General features: G+C 41.8%; 1 protein-coding gene across 1 annotated transcript in view; it reads right to left on the bottom strand.

The window, feature by feature from the left end:
- whrnb (whirlin b) overlaps nt 1–14,971 on the bottom strand; it is a gene marked incomplete at both ends in the record, with an annotated part of 35,053 nt that extends 20,082 nt beyond the window's left edge. The window contains 2 exons of the mRNA XM_083978665.1: nt 639–815; nt 14,258–14,971. Of these exons, the coding sequence (XP_083834791.1) occupies nt 639–815; nt 14,258–14,971 (891 nt within the window). The remainder of the gene's footprint in view (nt 1–638; nt 816–14,257) is intronic.
- Nucleotides 14,972–19,215: the final 4,244 nt, after the last annotated feature.

Below are 19,215 nucleotides of genomic sequence, written 5' to 3'. Positions count from 1 at the left end.
TGAATTTTTTCAACCCAACCGTAATGATGAAATTAAATCAAGCAGGTGTTCAACTGAACTGAGTATGCTGAGTATTTTTTAATTCATATGACTAAGATGCCTAAAAAACTGAATCAAATGTGGGCGTTTCAAGTGTGACAAAAGAACGGAGGCATTTGAAGTTATAATCTCTTTTACATTCTGCCTTGTTGTGAGATAGGATTTGTTTAGGTTATTTTTTTCAGCGTGAATCAGTGTGTAATGGTTGATGATGATCAGAAAACATAGTAACAGATGCATTTTTTAGATGATTCAGTTTGACTAAATCATCTCCTGAGGGGCGGAAAAGTCACAGGCCTGTGGGGAAAATGACTTCAGAGATTATATTCATATTCCAGTGCTGAAATGATGCTGTGAGTGGGAGGACAGTTACAAAAACTTTGGAGTCGTCCTCGATAATAAATTGTTTTGAATTGAATTTCCAAAATCATCCAACAGTATATTTGCTTTCATAGAAAAGCCTGCACTGCATTTATGTCTTTCTGCTTCGGATGTTTTATTCATGTTGGGTTGTAGAATGCATCACATCCTCTACACCCGACCTTCTTTTTTAGCCTCACCACCACAACACAACACACGCACACACAAACTGCTCTTACCGTCCTCTCCTCCATGCCAGACGCTTGTCTCGGGTTTGCGTCCTGGCTGTCGGGCGGTGGAGACACGCTCCGGCCCTGAGGGTCCACCCAGCTGTACACATGGTTGGTGATATGGCCTCCTGGGATCCGACCCATCGAACACACGGACATGGCCAGTTTCTTACATCCTTTCAGCACCTGCAACAGGAGAGGAGGATGACGTCATACAGTAGATACAGTAGGCAACTTAACACCTGCTGAAAATCATTTCAGGTGAACTTGTTCCCACAACATGGTCTTGATGACCAAATGATGAAATATGATATGGAGGGAGGGTCTTTGGGGGCTCTGTGGAAATGACACTTTTTGCAATAAGCTCATCCACATTTTTTCCATATCAATTATCCACGTCTCAAATCATGCATCTTTAACAATGTAGAAGGGGAACTTCAGGGAACTGATAAGGATTAAACCGATGACAAAAGGTCCCATAAATGTCCTGTTGAATTAGAACAATCATAGAAAAAAATCATAGAGAGACACCATTTAGTGAAAAAATTTTTCATTATTTCAAAAATCGATAGCCGGACCTCCCCCCGGAACTCCAAAAGCATTTTGATGACTCTGAAAGTTCTCCAAAGCCTTCACTGGTGAATCATCGATTTTGGGTGAAGTATCCCTTTAAGTATTGTGAATTTGACATTATCAGTACGAACATAGCAAAATCACTGAGATTTGTCTGATGGGTAAAATAATGTTAACTTTGATTCCTATGCCAGAAATGGGGGCCATCTTGAAAAATGGTGGCCTTTTGAAAAATTGGCTGAAATTGGCTAATGTGATTTTCGAATGAATGGCCTCAGAGGAAAAAATCTGCTTTGATCTGTTGTATCCACAAACCCTAACCCAAAAAAAAATCAAAGGTATCTACCGTAAACTGAGGCAAATGCGATAAGTTTACAACTCTTTATCTACCACAGTTCTCCTTTAAGTACACTGTACACTCTCCTTAAGTATGACTGATGTACACTGTGGATGCACCTTTGAGAAAGACATAACATTATCCTCCACTTGTGCATCTTTGAATGACACATTTCTAAACTTATTTTCAAGAAATATGATTTAAATTCCAGTCCTGTGTCTCCATGCAGGATATTTGGTTTCTCCTCAGCAAGATATTTTAGTCTGCCTCTCTCTGCTGGAAACTGGGTCTGGTCTGTGCCGCTGCCCTACGTCTGTGATGGATGATGCTCATCTTGCAGCTCTCCTAGATATGTCACCATTACAGTGGCACAACAGCTTTTTGATGGGACATGAAAAGTTCTCCATTTTGTGTGACAGCTCAGTTATTTCTGTTTGGCGAGGTATGAGGACGGATGAAGGAAAGCTGCTGTGAAAGGTGATTGGTCTCTAATTATAGAGAATTAAACAGTTGGCTTTATGGTCTTAGTGCAGGGTGTCAACAAAAGACAGTGACAGTTATTTCTATTCACTTACGAATGGGCTGGTTTTAGGTTTTAGGTCTGGTTGTAGAAAATGAATGGCGTTACTGTTCACTCACTCATAGTCTCCTCCAGACACCAGGGACTTACTGTGAGATAACTAAGATCACTGACATTCAAATCATGCAACAACAAAAACTACGGTAACGTCAATCAACCACACACTGGCCTCAACTGTTTGTCATGTGATTAGTATAATCAAGGTTTAGCTAGATGCCAGGATGTAGAGTCAGCTATCAGAGGGATCATGGAGGGAACATGATGCTGTTATTGTACGTCATGTAACGGCCATTCATCTACATCATTTCATACTTTGTTTTCTGAGAAATTCAGCTTCTACTGGTGGAAAAGCATAGAACAACTAATTCAACTGATCTCAGGCAGAGCACATTCAGAACACAGTGGAGGTGGATAAATGTCCAAACACACAGAGACCTAAAAGCCCAAAATAGTCCTGTGAGGGCAAACCATGACAGAGGCAAAGACCTGCTCCTTTGACTACTCATCAGAGAAGCAGTCACTTCAAATACACTCGTCTGGTTTCATCTACTGATAATTAAACCAGAAAAATATTGTGTCTATTCAAGCAACAGTCATGCAAGTGCCTGTGTCGTGTGAACTCACAGTGAAAACCCATAGTGAAGTTTTTTTCACTGTGAAACAGCCTCTCTGAGGCAGCACAAAGTGCAGGAAATTTTAAAAGCAAACTCAACCTATCTTTTTAGCCCGTCTTTTAGTAATTAGTCTAATTTTCCACTTATATATTCAGTCATTCAGTCAGTTGTTTTACTGTTCTGTCGTAGACCCTTTTTTATTATTTATCATTTTATTCATACTTTTATTTCTAGTTTTATTTTTTAATTCAACTCCTCTTTTTTAGATTTTCATTATTTTATCTTTATCGCTCTTTAATCTGTGTTTTCCTCAGTACAAGTTTATGATGATAGTGTTTCCTCAGTTCCTGGTATCGTCATCATTGTGTTTTTTTTTTTGTGTTGTGTGAGTGTAGGACTTTTGTGGTTTTACAGAGAAGCAGCAAACGCAGCGGTTAACAAACATGATAGGCTACTGAAAAATATGCTCACCCATCATCAGTAATTACATTTATTAAAACTCATTATCATTCCACAGGGAACACAAAGTGTTTCCTTCATCTGTCCTTTATAAAACGAGGCCCTTAAAATTACATTTTCCACTCTGACATCACACAGTTAAGACAAACAAGCCATTAAAGGATGTACCCACCATTACAGCGCAGTGCGTCCTCTACTCAATTATAGCCCTGATAAAATATTTTAGTATCAGGCTCCTCAACAGACTCCGATAAAAAGAGCGACCCAGATAAATTGGAGTGAGGGAATGATGGTAGTCTGCAACTAGAGCTTCACTAACAAATACCAGACATGACAAAGAAAGTCTCTGCAGGCGGGTCCATTCACTTTGTTCAACGTTGTATCACAAGAGTAAATTAGAGGCTGAGGCAGAAGTAGCTGCTTTCTATTCTGGGCCAAACATTTCTGCAGGCTCAGAGCCATTCAGAGATGGAAAGAGGCAAAGATCAGCCCCGCCACGAGCACAAACGAGTGACACTCAAGTGCAATTTCGGGCTATATATGAATCCCCACGGTGCTTGATGGAGGATGGAGTGGGTGGACGAGGAGCTCTCAGTGGGTCTTGCATGGAGCAGGATGGGTAGGTGGATGTGGAGAGGATGGAGGCAAGCGTTGCTATGTTAAAAGTGGTAGATGGGTTTATTTTTATTCAGGGAGGGGGGGAAGGGGGGTGATGTGTGGGACAAGAGGCCAAAGCAGACATCAGTACTGGTCACCCAGTCTCCAGGGGCCACTGTGAGGGCCCTTCACTGTGACCGAACCACTACGTCAGCCTCAAACCGTCATTTCCAGAAAAGTTTCTGCCAGTTTATTCTGTGTGTACCGTCCATAAGAATCAGGACTACAGAGGTGTTTAGACATTTGGTAGTGACGTTAGGGTAAAGGGCTGGAAAATGCATTATGTCAGCCAGTGTCCTCACAACTTCAGTAAGACTAAAGTGCATGTGTGTGTGTGTATGGAGGAAGTATATTGAGTTAAATTGACTGTCACCTCAAATCTCCTGAGCCAGCTGTTTTCCTTTTGCTTGTTCATTTATCACAGTTACTGCACCTGATTCTCTCTCTGTTTCCTTTACTGTGCCCTCTCCTTCTTGCTTAAGCAAACACACACAGACAGACACACACACACACACACACACACACACACATTCCTACATACATATGTTGTACACGTACATTTTATTATGCATGCATGTATTACAGTAAGCCGCCGCATCTACCACCTCTCCTCTACATAGGGGAGTTGAATCCCGTCGGCCTCTCTTGCACACTAATGCCTGTTATCGCAGTCAGGGAAGAAAAAAAAAGAGTTTTGTTCAAGGACACTTGAAACACAACAGCAGCTTCCTGCAGTGGAGTTTTTTTTAGAAAAAGCAGCCAAATGAGCTGAGCCGTCAACAAGGTTTGTTCTGCAACCACCCGTCACATGATGTTGGTCCTGACAGCGTAAGATAACCTCACTCACTGAAATACTTCCTCCTCCTCTTCGTCCATGGAGCTATCCGAGGGAGAGCTTGTTGAAGGTCTGATGCGACTGATTATTATGTAATCTTATTTTTCCTCACGCACACAGAATGAAGCAGTTCATTTAAATTAATTCTTTTTCATCTGGTTTATAACAGAAGAAATTAATATTGTTTCTGAAAACAAGCTTGGCTCAAAGTGGTATTTTTTTCACCTAGATAAGTCATATTTGATGACAAAACTAGAACATAACCCCGTGGCTGGGACTCAAAAAAACAACTTGGACACAAAAATAGGTTTCAACCATCTCATTAGTCGGCAAAAAGGTTTAATACACGAGAGAGAAAACAAACACAGGCAGACAAATCCAAAGGAATCAGCCAAGGCAAGGTCATAAAGCTGAGCTGAAGTCACACAGTGGGAAAACAGATTGGATTTGGCTGGAGCTCTCGTCCCTAGAACAACAGGGCCAAAGTGACATGAGGGGAAGAGAGGACAGGGTAAAAGCACCAGGACGAGGAGCCAAATACACTTGAACAGTGCAACGTGCATACAGTATGTAAATCCCACTGAGCTCAATTCAGCACCACATGGTGCTTGTACACCGCCCCACGGTGTTCATTTAACATCTGACGGTGCTTATGTAATGCTTTAAATCACAACCAAACATTTCTCTTCACTTTGTGTGGGCTGAGCCCACAGCTGCCCATAGCAACCGCTGGCCTGGAGCTGATTGGTGAAGGAATTTTAAGGAGACTTTCAGACCCGCAAATCTCCATGACTAAAACACAACTTAAAAACAGTCATTGTATTAAATATTATCATACATAAGTCTACTCTGTGGCAGCACAGCGTTTCTCCTGTTAAGTCTCCCCTGGTTGAAACTCACATTCTGATCTGTAGTTGAGTTATTTTTTGGTTTGGTTTTGGTTTAGCTAAGATGACAGACAGGGTGTGGGTCAAGTAGGCTATGTAGCACATAAGAGATCATGAGAAATAACAAGAGGCCTTTCATTACAGCTGCAGAGAGCCACACATTCATATTTATATGTCCCATTGATAACCCATTATAAATAACATCATGTCAAGTTTAGGATTTTGTTTTGATGCACATCACCATCTTTTCCCAGACCAATCGTTATTATAGTAACCATGGCAACAAAGGTCAGTGCGTGCCGTCGGTAACAGTCCCCATGTTTAGTATTGTAACCATGACAACCACGGCCTTGTATTCCTGCTGCCGTGGGTGTGCTATTTCAAGAGACACTCTTGTCAGTCAAATTAGAGGGTTAAAAAAAAAAAAAAAAACTACCTGTGTGTTTTGTTCAGGTTGGAGGACTGGATCCATTTTTAACGAAATGTCTTAACTTCTGAAAACAATTACAGAATAATGGGAGATGATTTTCATTACTGCAGATTCCTCCCAGTTTGGATTTCTTTAGTGTCTGTTGTTCAGGAAATCAAACAGAGCCAGTGATTATAACATTATAAAGAATGAATGAAGCTGTACGGAGGACAGAGACGTCAGGGGAGATTTGGGAGCCAAGATTGTTATTAACTTTTGTTTTGATTGTTTTGTCTGATAACTTATGCAGCAGACTCTCATTAGGTTTTTACCAGCAGCTGAATTATCCAGGGAGACACGCTCCTCTCCGTAACAAACAGACCAGGACATTACTTTAGAGGAGATTCACTTAGAAAGATTCACAGGCACTCTACAGTGGACACAGGACACGACGTCTCCAGCAGCTGAGAGCTGAGCTGTTCAACGTTTACTCAGCTAAAAACCTGGGATTCAGATATCCTACCAATAAGATTTTTCATCTGGTTCAAATATATACTTGAAAACCACCAATGCAGTGAGGAGGATTTCATAGAGGTGAACAAGGACAGATCAAAATACTGGCAGCAGACAGACACACCTCTTCATGGTGGTAGTAGAAGCTTGACCACACAACTTTTACCTCATGAAACAAATGTTTGTTTCAAACAGATGGATAATTAGCTGCTCAAACACAAACACTATACTTGTATATTATGCAGCAACTCATATCATCTGTAATAATAATCAATCATGAACTTAGGAAACTAGAAAACTACACACCATACGCTGTCTAGTCATTAATTGTTCACGTTCATTAAGCCCGCTTTGACAACCTGGTGACAAACTGCTGAGGCTGTTTGGGTATGGTTTGATAGTCACACCCAGCCCGGAGCATCGTTATTGCACTCTTATTTTCAGAAATAAAAAAGGCACTCATCATAAATTAGCTTTAAAAGAAAAAAATGTCTATGCAATGTTAAGTAAAATGTGAATTTTCCAGACAAGTGCATCTCAGAGTGGAGCTGCTACGGTGGGAGAGAAGAGATCTCCAGACATTATACTGAAAAAGCACACCTCCTCTGATGTCCACGGTAATGTCAGACAGACGATTCAGATAAAACCCAATTCAACCTTGAAAACACAGCAGAAACGAGCGAGCGAGAGAAAAATGTAATATTTTAAATCTGAAAGTTTCTAAAAGTTCCTCAGTGATTATAGTGTCTGCATACTATGCTGTGATCAGCAGACACATCACACAACTAATATGATAATGAACAAAGTGAATAACAATATCATCTGCATCACTTTCATAAAGATTTAGAAAACGATGGCTACAATGACAGTCACTACAGTGTCATTTTCAACATCTTCAGAAAAGGACATGCAACTTTAAAAATCTATTTCATATAGAAAGATATCCATGATTAACACCATGTTTGTGTATATTGAGCTCAACTTTCCAACTGTAAAACCTTCAGTAGCTTGTCTCCATTCACTTTTGTTTTATTTGTTATTTACTGCTGAGCTTCAGAGACACAGGGAACAGCGAGGCTCAGCTCCCAGAACTTATTTCACATGGACACAGATCAGCGCTCTCTCTGCAGCATGAACATCACTGAATATCTATATCCCACCACTATCTCTTCCCATTCTAAGTCTGATGCAGTGAGGCAGGTTTTGCTGATACACTACACGCAGCCTCAGTGGAGGGTCTCCGACTTTAATATTCTGTCAGAGTTTCCAAACAAGAAATACACAACTGAGCACACGAGTCTCACCAGGGAGGGCTGGTGAGAGAGAGATCAAGAAGAAAAATGTGATGGATGGAGAGAGAGAGAGAGAGAGAGAGAGTCTGAGAGGCAAACACAAGGAGTTACTTGAGGAGTTTATGCGAGTAAACCAAGCCAGATGAAGGCAACAGCTTGGACAAAGGAAAAGCGAGCGTACAGTATAGTGAGAGAGGTTGGTAACGAAGCCTGATCAGCTGCTATCGCAGAGTAGTATATCCCGGCAGAGACTATACACTGTGGACTTCGGGCTTCAAAATAACATCTTACTAAAAAGGAACACGTTTACACCTGCTGTGAATAACGGAGGAGGAAAAAAAAGCCTGCTGGCCTCCTTCTCTCTGCGTTCAGAGACTTCTCCACCTCTAAACACAATCACTACGTAAAGACATTGAAAGCATTCCCTCACAGACAGTCTGACAATTCCATTCAGTCTCAGACAGTCTCCCTTGATTTCTAAGTCAGATTGCCTTCCTTTCTTGTTAACCCTTAGATTGCAGGCTCAGGACAAATGAACTGATACAATACAGAGCCCCCCCATGCTCAAGGTATGTGCTGTGAGAAGCCCTGTGACACTATCTCTTCATCTAGAATCACTTAAAAATTAGTGGTAAGGCTTAATGTTGAAGGATGGACAAAGTCCTCCAGATGTGCATGTGTACAGTAGGCACCAATAGGAAAACTGATAATTGTGCAATAATTTCTCAATATAAACCCCTCTGCTGTGAATATGAAAATGGAAAATATTCCTGCCTTGTCTCATCCATGAGTTTATCTCTGAAGTCCCCAACAGAATCTGTGCTCATGTTGTTTCCTGTTAAAGTAATGCTGCTATTAATACGAGCAGGTCAGAGCAGCTTTCTGCTTGAGTTTAGTTTTAAGCATCTGATCAAACAGCTTCATCACAAAAAGGCTGTCATAAATTTTTATTATTATCCGCCTTACATCACTTTGCTGCTCTGTTTCTTTATTTCTATTACTTAACATTTATATTTGTGGCTCTTTGTGAAGGCTCTGCAAGGTCTCTGCCCTCTGCCTGTTCGTGTACAAACAGCATCATACCTATTTGCTCTGTTTGTGTGGGATTTCAGCACAGGAAGGTTCCTGAATGGATGATGAAGGGGAAAGGATAAGGAAAATACAGTACATTCTTTGTGCATGTGTGAGCAAAAATGCAATAGAAACGCAAATTTGCACAACAGTTAGTTTTACATCTATGAGCCAAATTGTAATGACCAGTCCAAACAAACAACAATAGTCATTTCAATGGCAGAAAAAACAGTTGCTGCTCCTGGTGTATTATTTGAAGAGGGCTGTACTTATGGGAGTGTTTTGGACATAAGACCCAGTTAACCAATCTAGTGTCATCTCCCATTAAGCACGCTGCATCTAAAGTGTACTGCTGAACTTGCGGTGTTTCACACAGAATTAGATTCTGTTTGCTGTTACTAGACTGACCCGTAAGTCCAGTCCTGACACACACACACACCAGCTGATACAACATATTTTATATTATAGGAATACAAATCAATTTTCTGGTCATCATGAAACTGGTTACCAATTTAACGAAAAGCTCCTCTGCAGAGGTTCTTGCACAAACTTTCACAAAGTAAGTCTATAGAGAATGTGAAGCTGACGTCACGCCGCTTTGCGTTGTGGGACGTCGGCGCCATCTTTGGAGGAACGCAAACGTAAACAGAGAGTGGGGACTGGATTCAAGACCTCCACTGACTTATCCAGACATCGTGAACTATCTCGTTTTGGTATTAGTGCATATACTACTGTGGCATTTTTTTTACGCAGCAGTACTGTCCCACCATGATTACTTTTAAGCGACTTTGGGGAACTTTTTTTAGGGAGACGAGCAAGTGTTTACATTCGCGATCCTCCAAAGATGGCGCCCAACGTTCCACGGCATGACGTAACTTCACATTCTCTATACTGTTTTGTTTCACCTGACTGATCCCAACATTTAAGTTGATTTATTTTCAACAAATTTGTGCGTAACAGACTTGACAATAGGCACCACTAAACATAACACAACAGACTTAAGACCGCTCAGTCGCTTTCCACCTCGGCCTTGGCACAAGTGCATTTGCTATTTGAAAAGGTGATTTCTCTCGATAGAAAGATGAAAAAGTTGAACCAAGTTTCTCACTATTTTGCTCTCAAGTAACGTGACTAAATAAGCCGGTGCATATTCTCATTTGCCCAGGTCATAGTATTTCAAAGGAGGTTAAATCGAAAGCAACTGGACTTAGTTATTTGTCTAGGAAGACGTTTCACCTCTCATCCAAGAGGCTTCATCAGTTCATGTACGCATCTGACCAGGCTGGGACTGGTCCAATCTGTTTACGTGACTAAATCTGTTTACATGGAGACCTTCATCTATGTGTAGCACTAGCAGCCACTTATCAATCCCTTCTCATATACCTCCAACCCCTCACAGGACCCATAATTGAAGTCAGTAACAGTATGTTTTGAGTTATATATGTTGTGAGATCTAATTATAAGGAAGGAATTACCTGTGCAGTTATTTGTACCAAGCTGTAGACAATGTTTATTTCTGCTGTAAAGTTGGACATTTTAGGATGGGAGTCTATGGGGACTGATTCACTGTTGGAGCCAGATACTACTGGTCATTAACAGGGACTGCAGCTTTGGGCACCTCAGTAAGTGCCACCTAAACTTTTTAACAGACCTTTTATAAGAGGACATATAGTAGATGATTATGTGCTGTTTCATCATTCAAAATGAATTGGAAAAATAATCTTAGCATATTTAATGATTTTTGTACAAAACTGCCACCTAATGGACGACTGGCACCAAATAATTGCAAATGCTTAATGCCTAATCTCTAAGACTGCACACCACCACCACCGCCACCACTCGCCACATGTTCGAGACATCTGGCAGCGTTAAACATGAAGAACAGCGTTCAATTGAGAGAAAAAAATCACATAACATAACGTGCCCCCTTTATAGTTTTTGCTTCAGGACAAAAACCTGTCTTGCCTATTACCAATTGCTTCACTGCAGACAGCAAAATAAACCAGATACTCCCTCCATATGCCACACGTGTTAGTATGTAGGTAAAAGAAAACAATGTGCTCAGCTTATTTTCCCCTCACGCTGCTGTACTCATTCAATACAGGCTTGTAAAGATGACTGAAAAGGTTCTTTGTTTGCTCATAAAGAAGACGACGTCCAAGGTCTGAGCTTTTCACCCGCATGGAAAGGTTGTTTCTGATTGAAATATTGTTGAGGGTAGAGCGTATTCAAGTCTGACTAAGTGAGAAAATCTTCCAAGGTAATAACAGATTTCTCCAGTCAGACAGTCTGAATACATGCTGCAAAACAAGTATGTCTAGGACAATAAAAAAAGTACATCCTCCAAGATATTTTTAAACATAGTGACATCAGCTGAACAACATATTTATTTTACTGCTTGAAACCGTCGCCGCATTTGTTCTATTAAATATCTCTCCTCTCATGCTTCTCTGTCAATAAGGGAAGTCAGCAGGAGGTTTTCTTTACTAAGATTGCTGCCACTCTGTTGTTACATTACAGGATTTCTCAATCAAAATGCTTTTACTGGCTGCAGTCCAAAATCCAACAGATCCCGCAGCTTTATTCTACAGAGCTTTGCCTTAAAGTTGGCGTCCTTATCTCTTTGTAAAATGTATTAAGTCCTTTCTGCACTGGCCTGGCGCAGCAGACTGCAGCTGTTGTATGCATGCCATCAATATTTGTGTTTACATTTTGACCAAATACAGTTACAATGTTTTAATGCAAAGTTTCGGCTGTGTCTCATCGTCTCCCCTCACCTTCAGTTTCATATCTTTATGTCTTCACCTTGTTGATGCTTTCATGTTTTGTGTTTTTGTTGCTTTTTTCTGTGTTTGAGTTCTGAGTTCCTCGTGTTTGTGTTCATCGTGTCAGCTTTTATTTTGTACTTTCCTCCTATGATTACATGATTTTAAACAGTTACCTGTTTGGACAAGTGGCAAAAAGGTGAGCTATCAGCTGCTGATCCTCTACCTGAGATGCTTTGATGTATGAGTCGGCGTTTCATCTACATCTTTTAACAGCACTGAGAGGGACAGGTGACAGGTCTGTTTACAGCGTCAGCGTGCTACAAAATATATTACAGCATGAAATATAACTAAAATTCCTTTGTTCAGAGAGTGGGCATGAAGCAGGCATCTGTGACTCACAGAGCTTTTGTATATTTGATTATTTTAACATAACGATTAAAGATCGCATTGCAGGTCATGTGTTTAGAACTTTTTAAACATTCCCTGAATACTTCTACTGCAATAATACTGATCATTCTTTATCATTTCTTTATATTATGATCCGTAGCAGACACATCAGGTCTGGCATCAGCCATGGACCACTAAATAGGCTCACAGTAAGGACGTGCAGAGTTATGGACACAATACTCTGTCCATAACTCAAATAACAGGAATCAGAGAGCAAGCAACTTTTCTCTAACAAACAGACTAGCTTTTTTTTTTACACTGAAGAAATGTACAACCAGACCACAGGTCAAAGGGTCAGCTCCTTCCTGAGAATCAACAAATGGACAACCAGGAAAAGTGGAGAAAACAAATCAAATCTCCAGTTTGTGACAATAAGACATTGTGTACAGATACATTCGACTGTATAGCCCTAATAAGACAAAAAGACCACAGCACCCTCTCTCTGATCCTGAGCAGTGACCAGCACAGACACAGACAAACAAATATAAAATCATCACATATAATTAGCCAATTTTCCAGATTTCCATCACCAAGAGTAGCCTGCAAGATACAGTAGCTATCCGGACCAAATATGTCCTGCTGTGAGTATCCTTCACATAACAGACTATAGACACCCACACACATTTTAATGCTACAGCAGGGACAGTTGATGAAGGAGAGGTTTAGGATACACATATAATTTCCTGTCGCTGTGTCACATTGCTTCCTCCATGTCCCTGCCCCTTTAGGAGACCAGCAGCTGCGGTCTGTGTCTGTTCACTCCAACAGGAGAAGTGGAGTAAAGTAAGATTCTCTCTCTTCATAGTCACCAAAAATAAACATTGTATCAGTTTTTCACACCACACAGATCCTCAGAACTTTCTGATGTCAAAATGACATTTTTCTGACAGATCAGGAGAACATTTACTTCGTTCAAGACCTGTTTCTGTCTCAGTGACAGACTCTTGCAGGATCTCACAGTCTCTCTCTCTCTCTTGGTTTGGCTTCACTTCTGTGGACAATATACTTTCCAATCAGAGTTCGGAGGGACCATGGATTATGTGAAACCATGAATTAAACTTGTCTTTCTTCATAACTGCTGCTGTCAAATAAGGGCTCTAGTTTTGTATGTTTTGAAATGAATTCATACAGCAATCACGACCATGCTTTGTGATGCACCATCTTTTGTTATAGAGGATCTTTGAAGCTATTTTTAGACGGTGGGTCAGAGGTAAATGCAGTGACTGGCCTCCACAGGGACTTGGTTTCTGTGTAGACCAGATGGACCTTTCCCGAAAGTGAATGATTATTAGTTGCAGCTCATCAAGAGTCCTGGTGTCTGTGAGATGACAACATGAAGCAACCAGACTAAGTCCAAGAGAGAGAGGCAGAGAGAGGACAGAGTTAGAGAAAGAGAAAGAGAGAGTATCTGCATTTGAACATTTGAGTACATCTTGGTTCTGCAGCCATTGAGCATTAACACCAGCATTTAGTGGTGCAGAAGAATTAGTAAAAGCAGCAAAACTAATTAGTGTGTAGCTGGACTAGAGGCACTTGGAGCAGGAAAGAAGCGCATTTTAAAAACTATATTTGCAGCATTGAATTTCCCAGTGTTTTAATAGCAAGGCAGACTGTGTTCAAAATTTAATACAAACTTGATCCATGTGTTTGCTATTATATGGTGTAGCTGTCTACTCTGCTACACAAACACACTGGGATTATGAGAAGAACTTCAAATAAGCTTTTTGTTCCACACTAAAATAACTTTGCAACAGAGTAGTTGCGTGTGTGTGTGTGTGTGTGTGTGTGTGTGTGTGTGTGTGTGTGTGTGTGTGTGTGTGTGTTTGTATTGCTGTTATGATCCAGACTTACAACCATGAACTAACCAGGCATGATAAAGATACTGTATCCATAATTAATTAACCAACACTATCCAAATGATATACGTAATTGCAGGTTTATTAAATAATTCCTTCTAAAACAGTGTCTTTTACAGGCTGCTGCTTCCTCACATGATAAGGACTCAATAAGCAGATTTAGAGTGAATATGGTGATTTCTAACATGTTCCTGATTGGAAACACTGATGTTGTGAGAGTTACAACTGCCCCATGTTACACCCAGAGCTCATGTGTTTACATGTGGACTGCAGCTGCAGTAACAGGTTCACACACCCTGGGACTGTGGGTCCCCCTGCATGACATCCTACCTTCACCGCCTCTATGTGAGTGACACTGTTGAACACCAGGTCGTTCACACCCACTATCTGGTCCCCGACCCTTAGTCCCTCTCTCTCTGCCGACGACCCCGGTTCCACGAGGGAAACGTAGATCCCCACGCCGTGCTCCGCTCCCCCACGGATGCTGAAGCCAAGACCCTCGTGGCTCCTGGAGCGCGTCAGGGTGACTTGGCGCACCTCTCCAAAGAAGCTCTCGGGAAACTGCTGCAGCATGGGAGCGGAGAGCTGCGCCGCGGCGCTGCTGAAACCGTCCGGACAGCCCGAGGGAAGAGGCTGTTCGTGGATGGAGCTGACATAATTTTGCAGAGCTGAGTCACCCTCCTCTCCGAAACCCTCCGCGCTACCGTTGCTGGGGAGCAGGTCCGCTTTCAGGTAGAGACCCTCGGACGTGTACTGGTCGAACAGCAGCTGGTCGGACCTCGGGATGACCAGGCGCAACATGGGCAGCAGCTGGCGTTTGTCGGCCGTGTTGAGAATCACGTTGAGAGTTTGGACCAAGTCGAAGACGTTGCGCTTGGCGTGGTAAACATTCAGGCAGTGGATGAAGTGCTCTCTCTCCAGGTCGCTGAGCAGCAGGTTGAGAGCGTTGTGGAGCCTCCGGACGTTGGCAGAGAGCGCGCGGCCACCCGAGCCGCTCGAGTTCAGCGATGTGTTGAGCGACACTCGCTCCAGATCAGCACTCATCCTACAACATAACGGGGAAACGGAGCATCACACGGGACGGACCGGTCGAGTCTCCCACTTGAAAAGCACTAAGGTGAAACAACTCGCCGCGCATCGGGCAACTTCAACAGGTAATCGGGGATAAGCGCGCGTAAACTGGCTGTGTGCGCCGCGCGTGTACGGCGTGTCAGCCGAAAACAAACCACGTCCCAGTGAAAACAAGCATCTTCACATCAAAGCAAAGCGTCTTTTCCCCTGTTGGTTTTGTTATCCTCCAATCATTCAATGTAAATGCCCCGTATAATAGGCAAAAAAACGTCAGACTGGAGTCCGTGGTAGAGTATCACACAACTCAACTGTGCCTTATGATAACTGCTGCTGTTCAACACGTTCACTCGAGACCAACTCCGAGTCTGCCGTTTCCACGGCGGAGTCTTGAATGTGCGCAACCGACTGGCTGAGCTGAATTGAGCTCAGAGACCCCTCAGTGTATAGGAAATGACGCAGGTGTGTGTGTGTGTGTGTGTGTGTGTGTGTGTGTGTGTGTGTGTGTGTGTGTGTGTGTGTGTGTGTGTGTGTGTGTGTGTGTGTAGGTGTTGCTTAGAAACTGACAACACTATTCACTCTTATTTAATGGTAGTTCTGGCTGATGTCATGCTCTGTGGAGTGGTGGAGCAGGAATGACAGTTCAGCTACAAATAACTTCAAACTGCCTGGTGAAATGTCACAATTCACACATTTGATTTCATAATTTCCTCAACAGACGCTCTGGATGTGAAGCTCTGTTTGAGACAGTTGTGTTTTATCTGGATGGAGCAGCTCTGTGAACCTGTGTGCTCTGGGATCATCTCTAAACAGTTTTGCTTCATGTGGGTGCAGAGAGGAGTGGAGGTGTCTGCCCGTCAGCCTTTAAGCTGATCAAGCTGCATTATAGCAAATACTTCCCTGAGACTCCTTGTCATAACTGTAGCCCACAGCTATTTTTACACAGCCCAGCTATTTATAGAAACCCAGAGTCTTCCTCCTCATGACAGTAACAAGCTCCCTCTGTCTGGCCCGCTTGCATGATAAGAGTCCCACGGAAACATTTCTGCCACACGACGGTGCAGCTGAAGAGATGGGCTCCTGACAAGGGCCCAGTGGGGCCTCCCACTTTGTGGAGGTTCAGTCAAAGCTGTTTAACTCCAAACTTATCCAGATTTCTCACCAAGTCAGCACGATCCCTCGAGTAAAGTGATCCTGCTGCCACCTACTGTCTTCTGACTGTGATGTTTTTCTTGTAAACAAATAATAGATAAGAAATGCATAGTTCCCTCACTTCCATGCCCATCGAGTCGAGTGATCCGAGTTTCCCAACAATATGGACTTATTCAACAGGAATGACAGGCTGATCAACAAGCAATTATAGCAGGGACAATCATACTGTAGGCAATTGAAAAACATTTAAGACACTGAATTGAACAGCAATGCTCAGGCTGTAACAAGTTCCAGTTATTTGAACTCAAGGAGAAGCAGTCAAACTTCATGTTGTCTTGTAGGAGTGAGTTAAATATGTAGTCAATATGACACACGGTGTGACGCTCCAGCCTTTCAAAGTTTTTGACATTGAATTATAATTATATTATTTTATCTTCCACGTTTTGTGATATTTGGACAAATGGTTAATGATTTCTAACTAATTCTAGCAGAGCTCTGCTGTCTTAGGTGACAAAGTTTTTGTTAATGGCAGCCTTGCCTTTTGACTACTCTTTTGTGTTGTGTGGGGACCAAGGCTAAATCATTCAAAAAAACAAAAAACAAATGATGAATAACTCTTAAAACCCTGGCTGGCACCAAAAGAAAATTGTGATGATTTGTAACACAAGTCCATATTCAAGTGATAGCCTATTGCAAACTCAGAAATTAAATTGTTTTTCAAGTGATTCGCTCATTTTCAATTTTTTTAGCAACTCAAAAAGCTGGGACAGTGTCATGTTTAGTCACCTCTTCTTAACACTCTTAAAATGTTAAGGAACAAATGCCCCCCCCCCCCCCCCCCCTTTTTTTTTTTAAAGAAAAAGCTGCTTACACCCATTATATTTGGTTTTGGAGGCTGATATCACCATGCTTTTGACTGACACGTGACAAACCTACGTTGTAGAGCTTAAATTAAGTAGAATGAGTGAGGTTTTGTTGAGAGACAACATTAATCTACTCCCTCTCAAAGTTAAAGCTAACACTGACCAGCAGAGCCACTGTCTGTCTTCTAATCCAAAAATTCAGAAAAACACTGTGTTGATAAAACACAATATTAAGAAGAAAACAATCTCAAATTTCTATATGGTCTTGTTTGCAAAACCCACAAAATGAAAAGACTGAATAAGCTTCAAGCTGCAGTTATTGGGAGTGCACCTGCATCTGATGGGGATGTTTTTAATGATGGGCCCACAGACACTCCACCTGATAGTCTGATCTGAGTTTCAGTCTTGCTTCAGATCCATTGGCAAGAATTTAGAGATAAGAGTGAACACAAGACACAAGCCAAACTCATCATCTTGTTGCTGGGCTAGTAAACATAACATGTCCATCACTGGATGAATGCCCACAAAACTCACATGTCTCAATCAACACCACACATTGCTCTAAAAGAATATTATGATGAATATAATGAACTTCCATTAATCGTGATTAGGTAGCCTACTTGATATAAATATATGGGTAGGCTATTATAAATATAGGCTATGGGTTAGTGTATTATATTATTATAGTAGGTAGATATAGATAGTGGTTATAGAGTCAATTAATTATTTGTGGAGGGTACTATATTATGGAAACCTGGTTGGAGCTGTCGTCTTGTTATTTTGTTGTGTTGGTCATGTAGTGAATGTAGGCTATGTCATGTTTTGTATTTGTCTATGTGGTCTATATTGTTTGTATTTATTGTTTGTGTTGTTTTACGTCTATATTGTTTAGTGTGAATCTTTTATTGTCTGCATGTAGCCTATGTTTTGGACCCCAGGAAGAATAGCGGATGCTATGCAGATGCTAATGGGGATCTCAATAAACATAAACATTCCTCAGCACAAGGCCACAGCAGCTGATCAATGCAAACCTCCAAGATTTCCAGGAAATATTTCTTACCTTAACTCCCGGTTTCCCAACCAGCTCTCCAATAGTTAGACAATCCTCTGATGTTATTGCCCATTTCCATCACGTTCGTCAACATGAACGTGTTTCATCCATTTGCATTGCATGCACACACAAAAAAGGGGAAAAAAAGTTTTCAGCCAGCTTTGGCTTCACGTGTCCCGACAACAGCAAAGCCGTCAACCCATCCTAAGGGAAAATGCTAAGACAAGTAGGCTATGTTATTCTCAAAGTCCCTCCAGGAACCACTGCACACCTGACTTTTGATGAGCTTGTGTAGGCTAGCTAATACCGCCCTGCACAACAGCAGTAATTGGCTGCTGTTCGCTCTCCTTGTTTGTTGTTTGCCCTCAGACTTTTTCCACCTGAACACGGACCATTACGGTTCAGACGCCGTACGTTATCAACTCGAAAGCCCGTGCATTCCGGTGTAGCTACCGGGCTCCCGGTGCGATACCCTCCTGCAGCCCGCGCCAGCCAGGTGAGTCTGTTCCTCGACCAATCAACCAACCAATGAATCCAGGCACGTAAAGTGACGTCACTCCAAAATGGCGACTGTGTGGTTTTAACTTTTAACCAGCTACATACAACACATGAAATAATTTAGTTTTTAGCCCAGGTGTTTTTCTAACTTGTTTTGTCACAAGTGTTGTTGCATGTTTGATTTCCCTTTTTAACACATTCAGGAATTTCTCCATTATTTTCTGTGACTGCAGTTTCACAGATTTTAGGCCTATTGCAAGAACCGCATTTCACGTCTAGGCTATTAGTTGCCAAAGAATAAATCTTATTGTATCCAATTCACAAAGTAGAGCAAAGTCCTTCTAGGCACAATATGCTATATAATGTCTCTGTAGTCTTCTTCTTTTCCAGAACTAAAACAAACTATTTTCTCTCCTACCCATGACCAGTAGGCTACATTTGGTCCAAAAGTGAACAAGATGTTATTGGCAAGAATTGATTTCAAAATTCATTAAGGCCTAATGTCTTTAGTGGATTGGCTCTTTCAGTCAGTCCTGAATAGAGGATGTTTGGAAACACCAAAACCTCCCCCTCCAAAATTCACTCTGGCAGGACATCAGATTTGGTTGAACCCACAGGAAGGAGGCCACCTGCACTCCATCAAAAACAGCTGTCAT

Source organism: Trachurus trachurus (genome assembly GCF_905171665.1).
Source record: "Trachurus trachurus genome assembly, chromosome: 9".
Taxonomy (NCBI): domain Eukaryota; kingdom Metazoa; phylum Chordata; class Actinopteri; order Carangiformes; family Carangidae; genus Trachurus; species Trachurus trachurus.
Note: the sequence above shows the minus strand (reverse complement) of the source record. Positions and strands in the feature narration are given on the sequence as shown.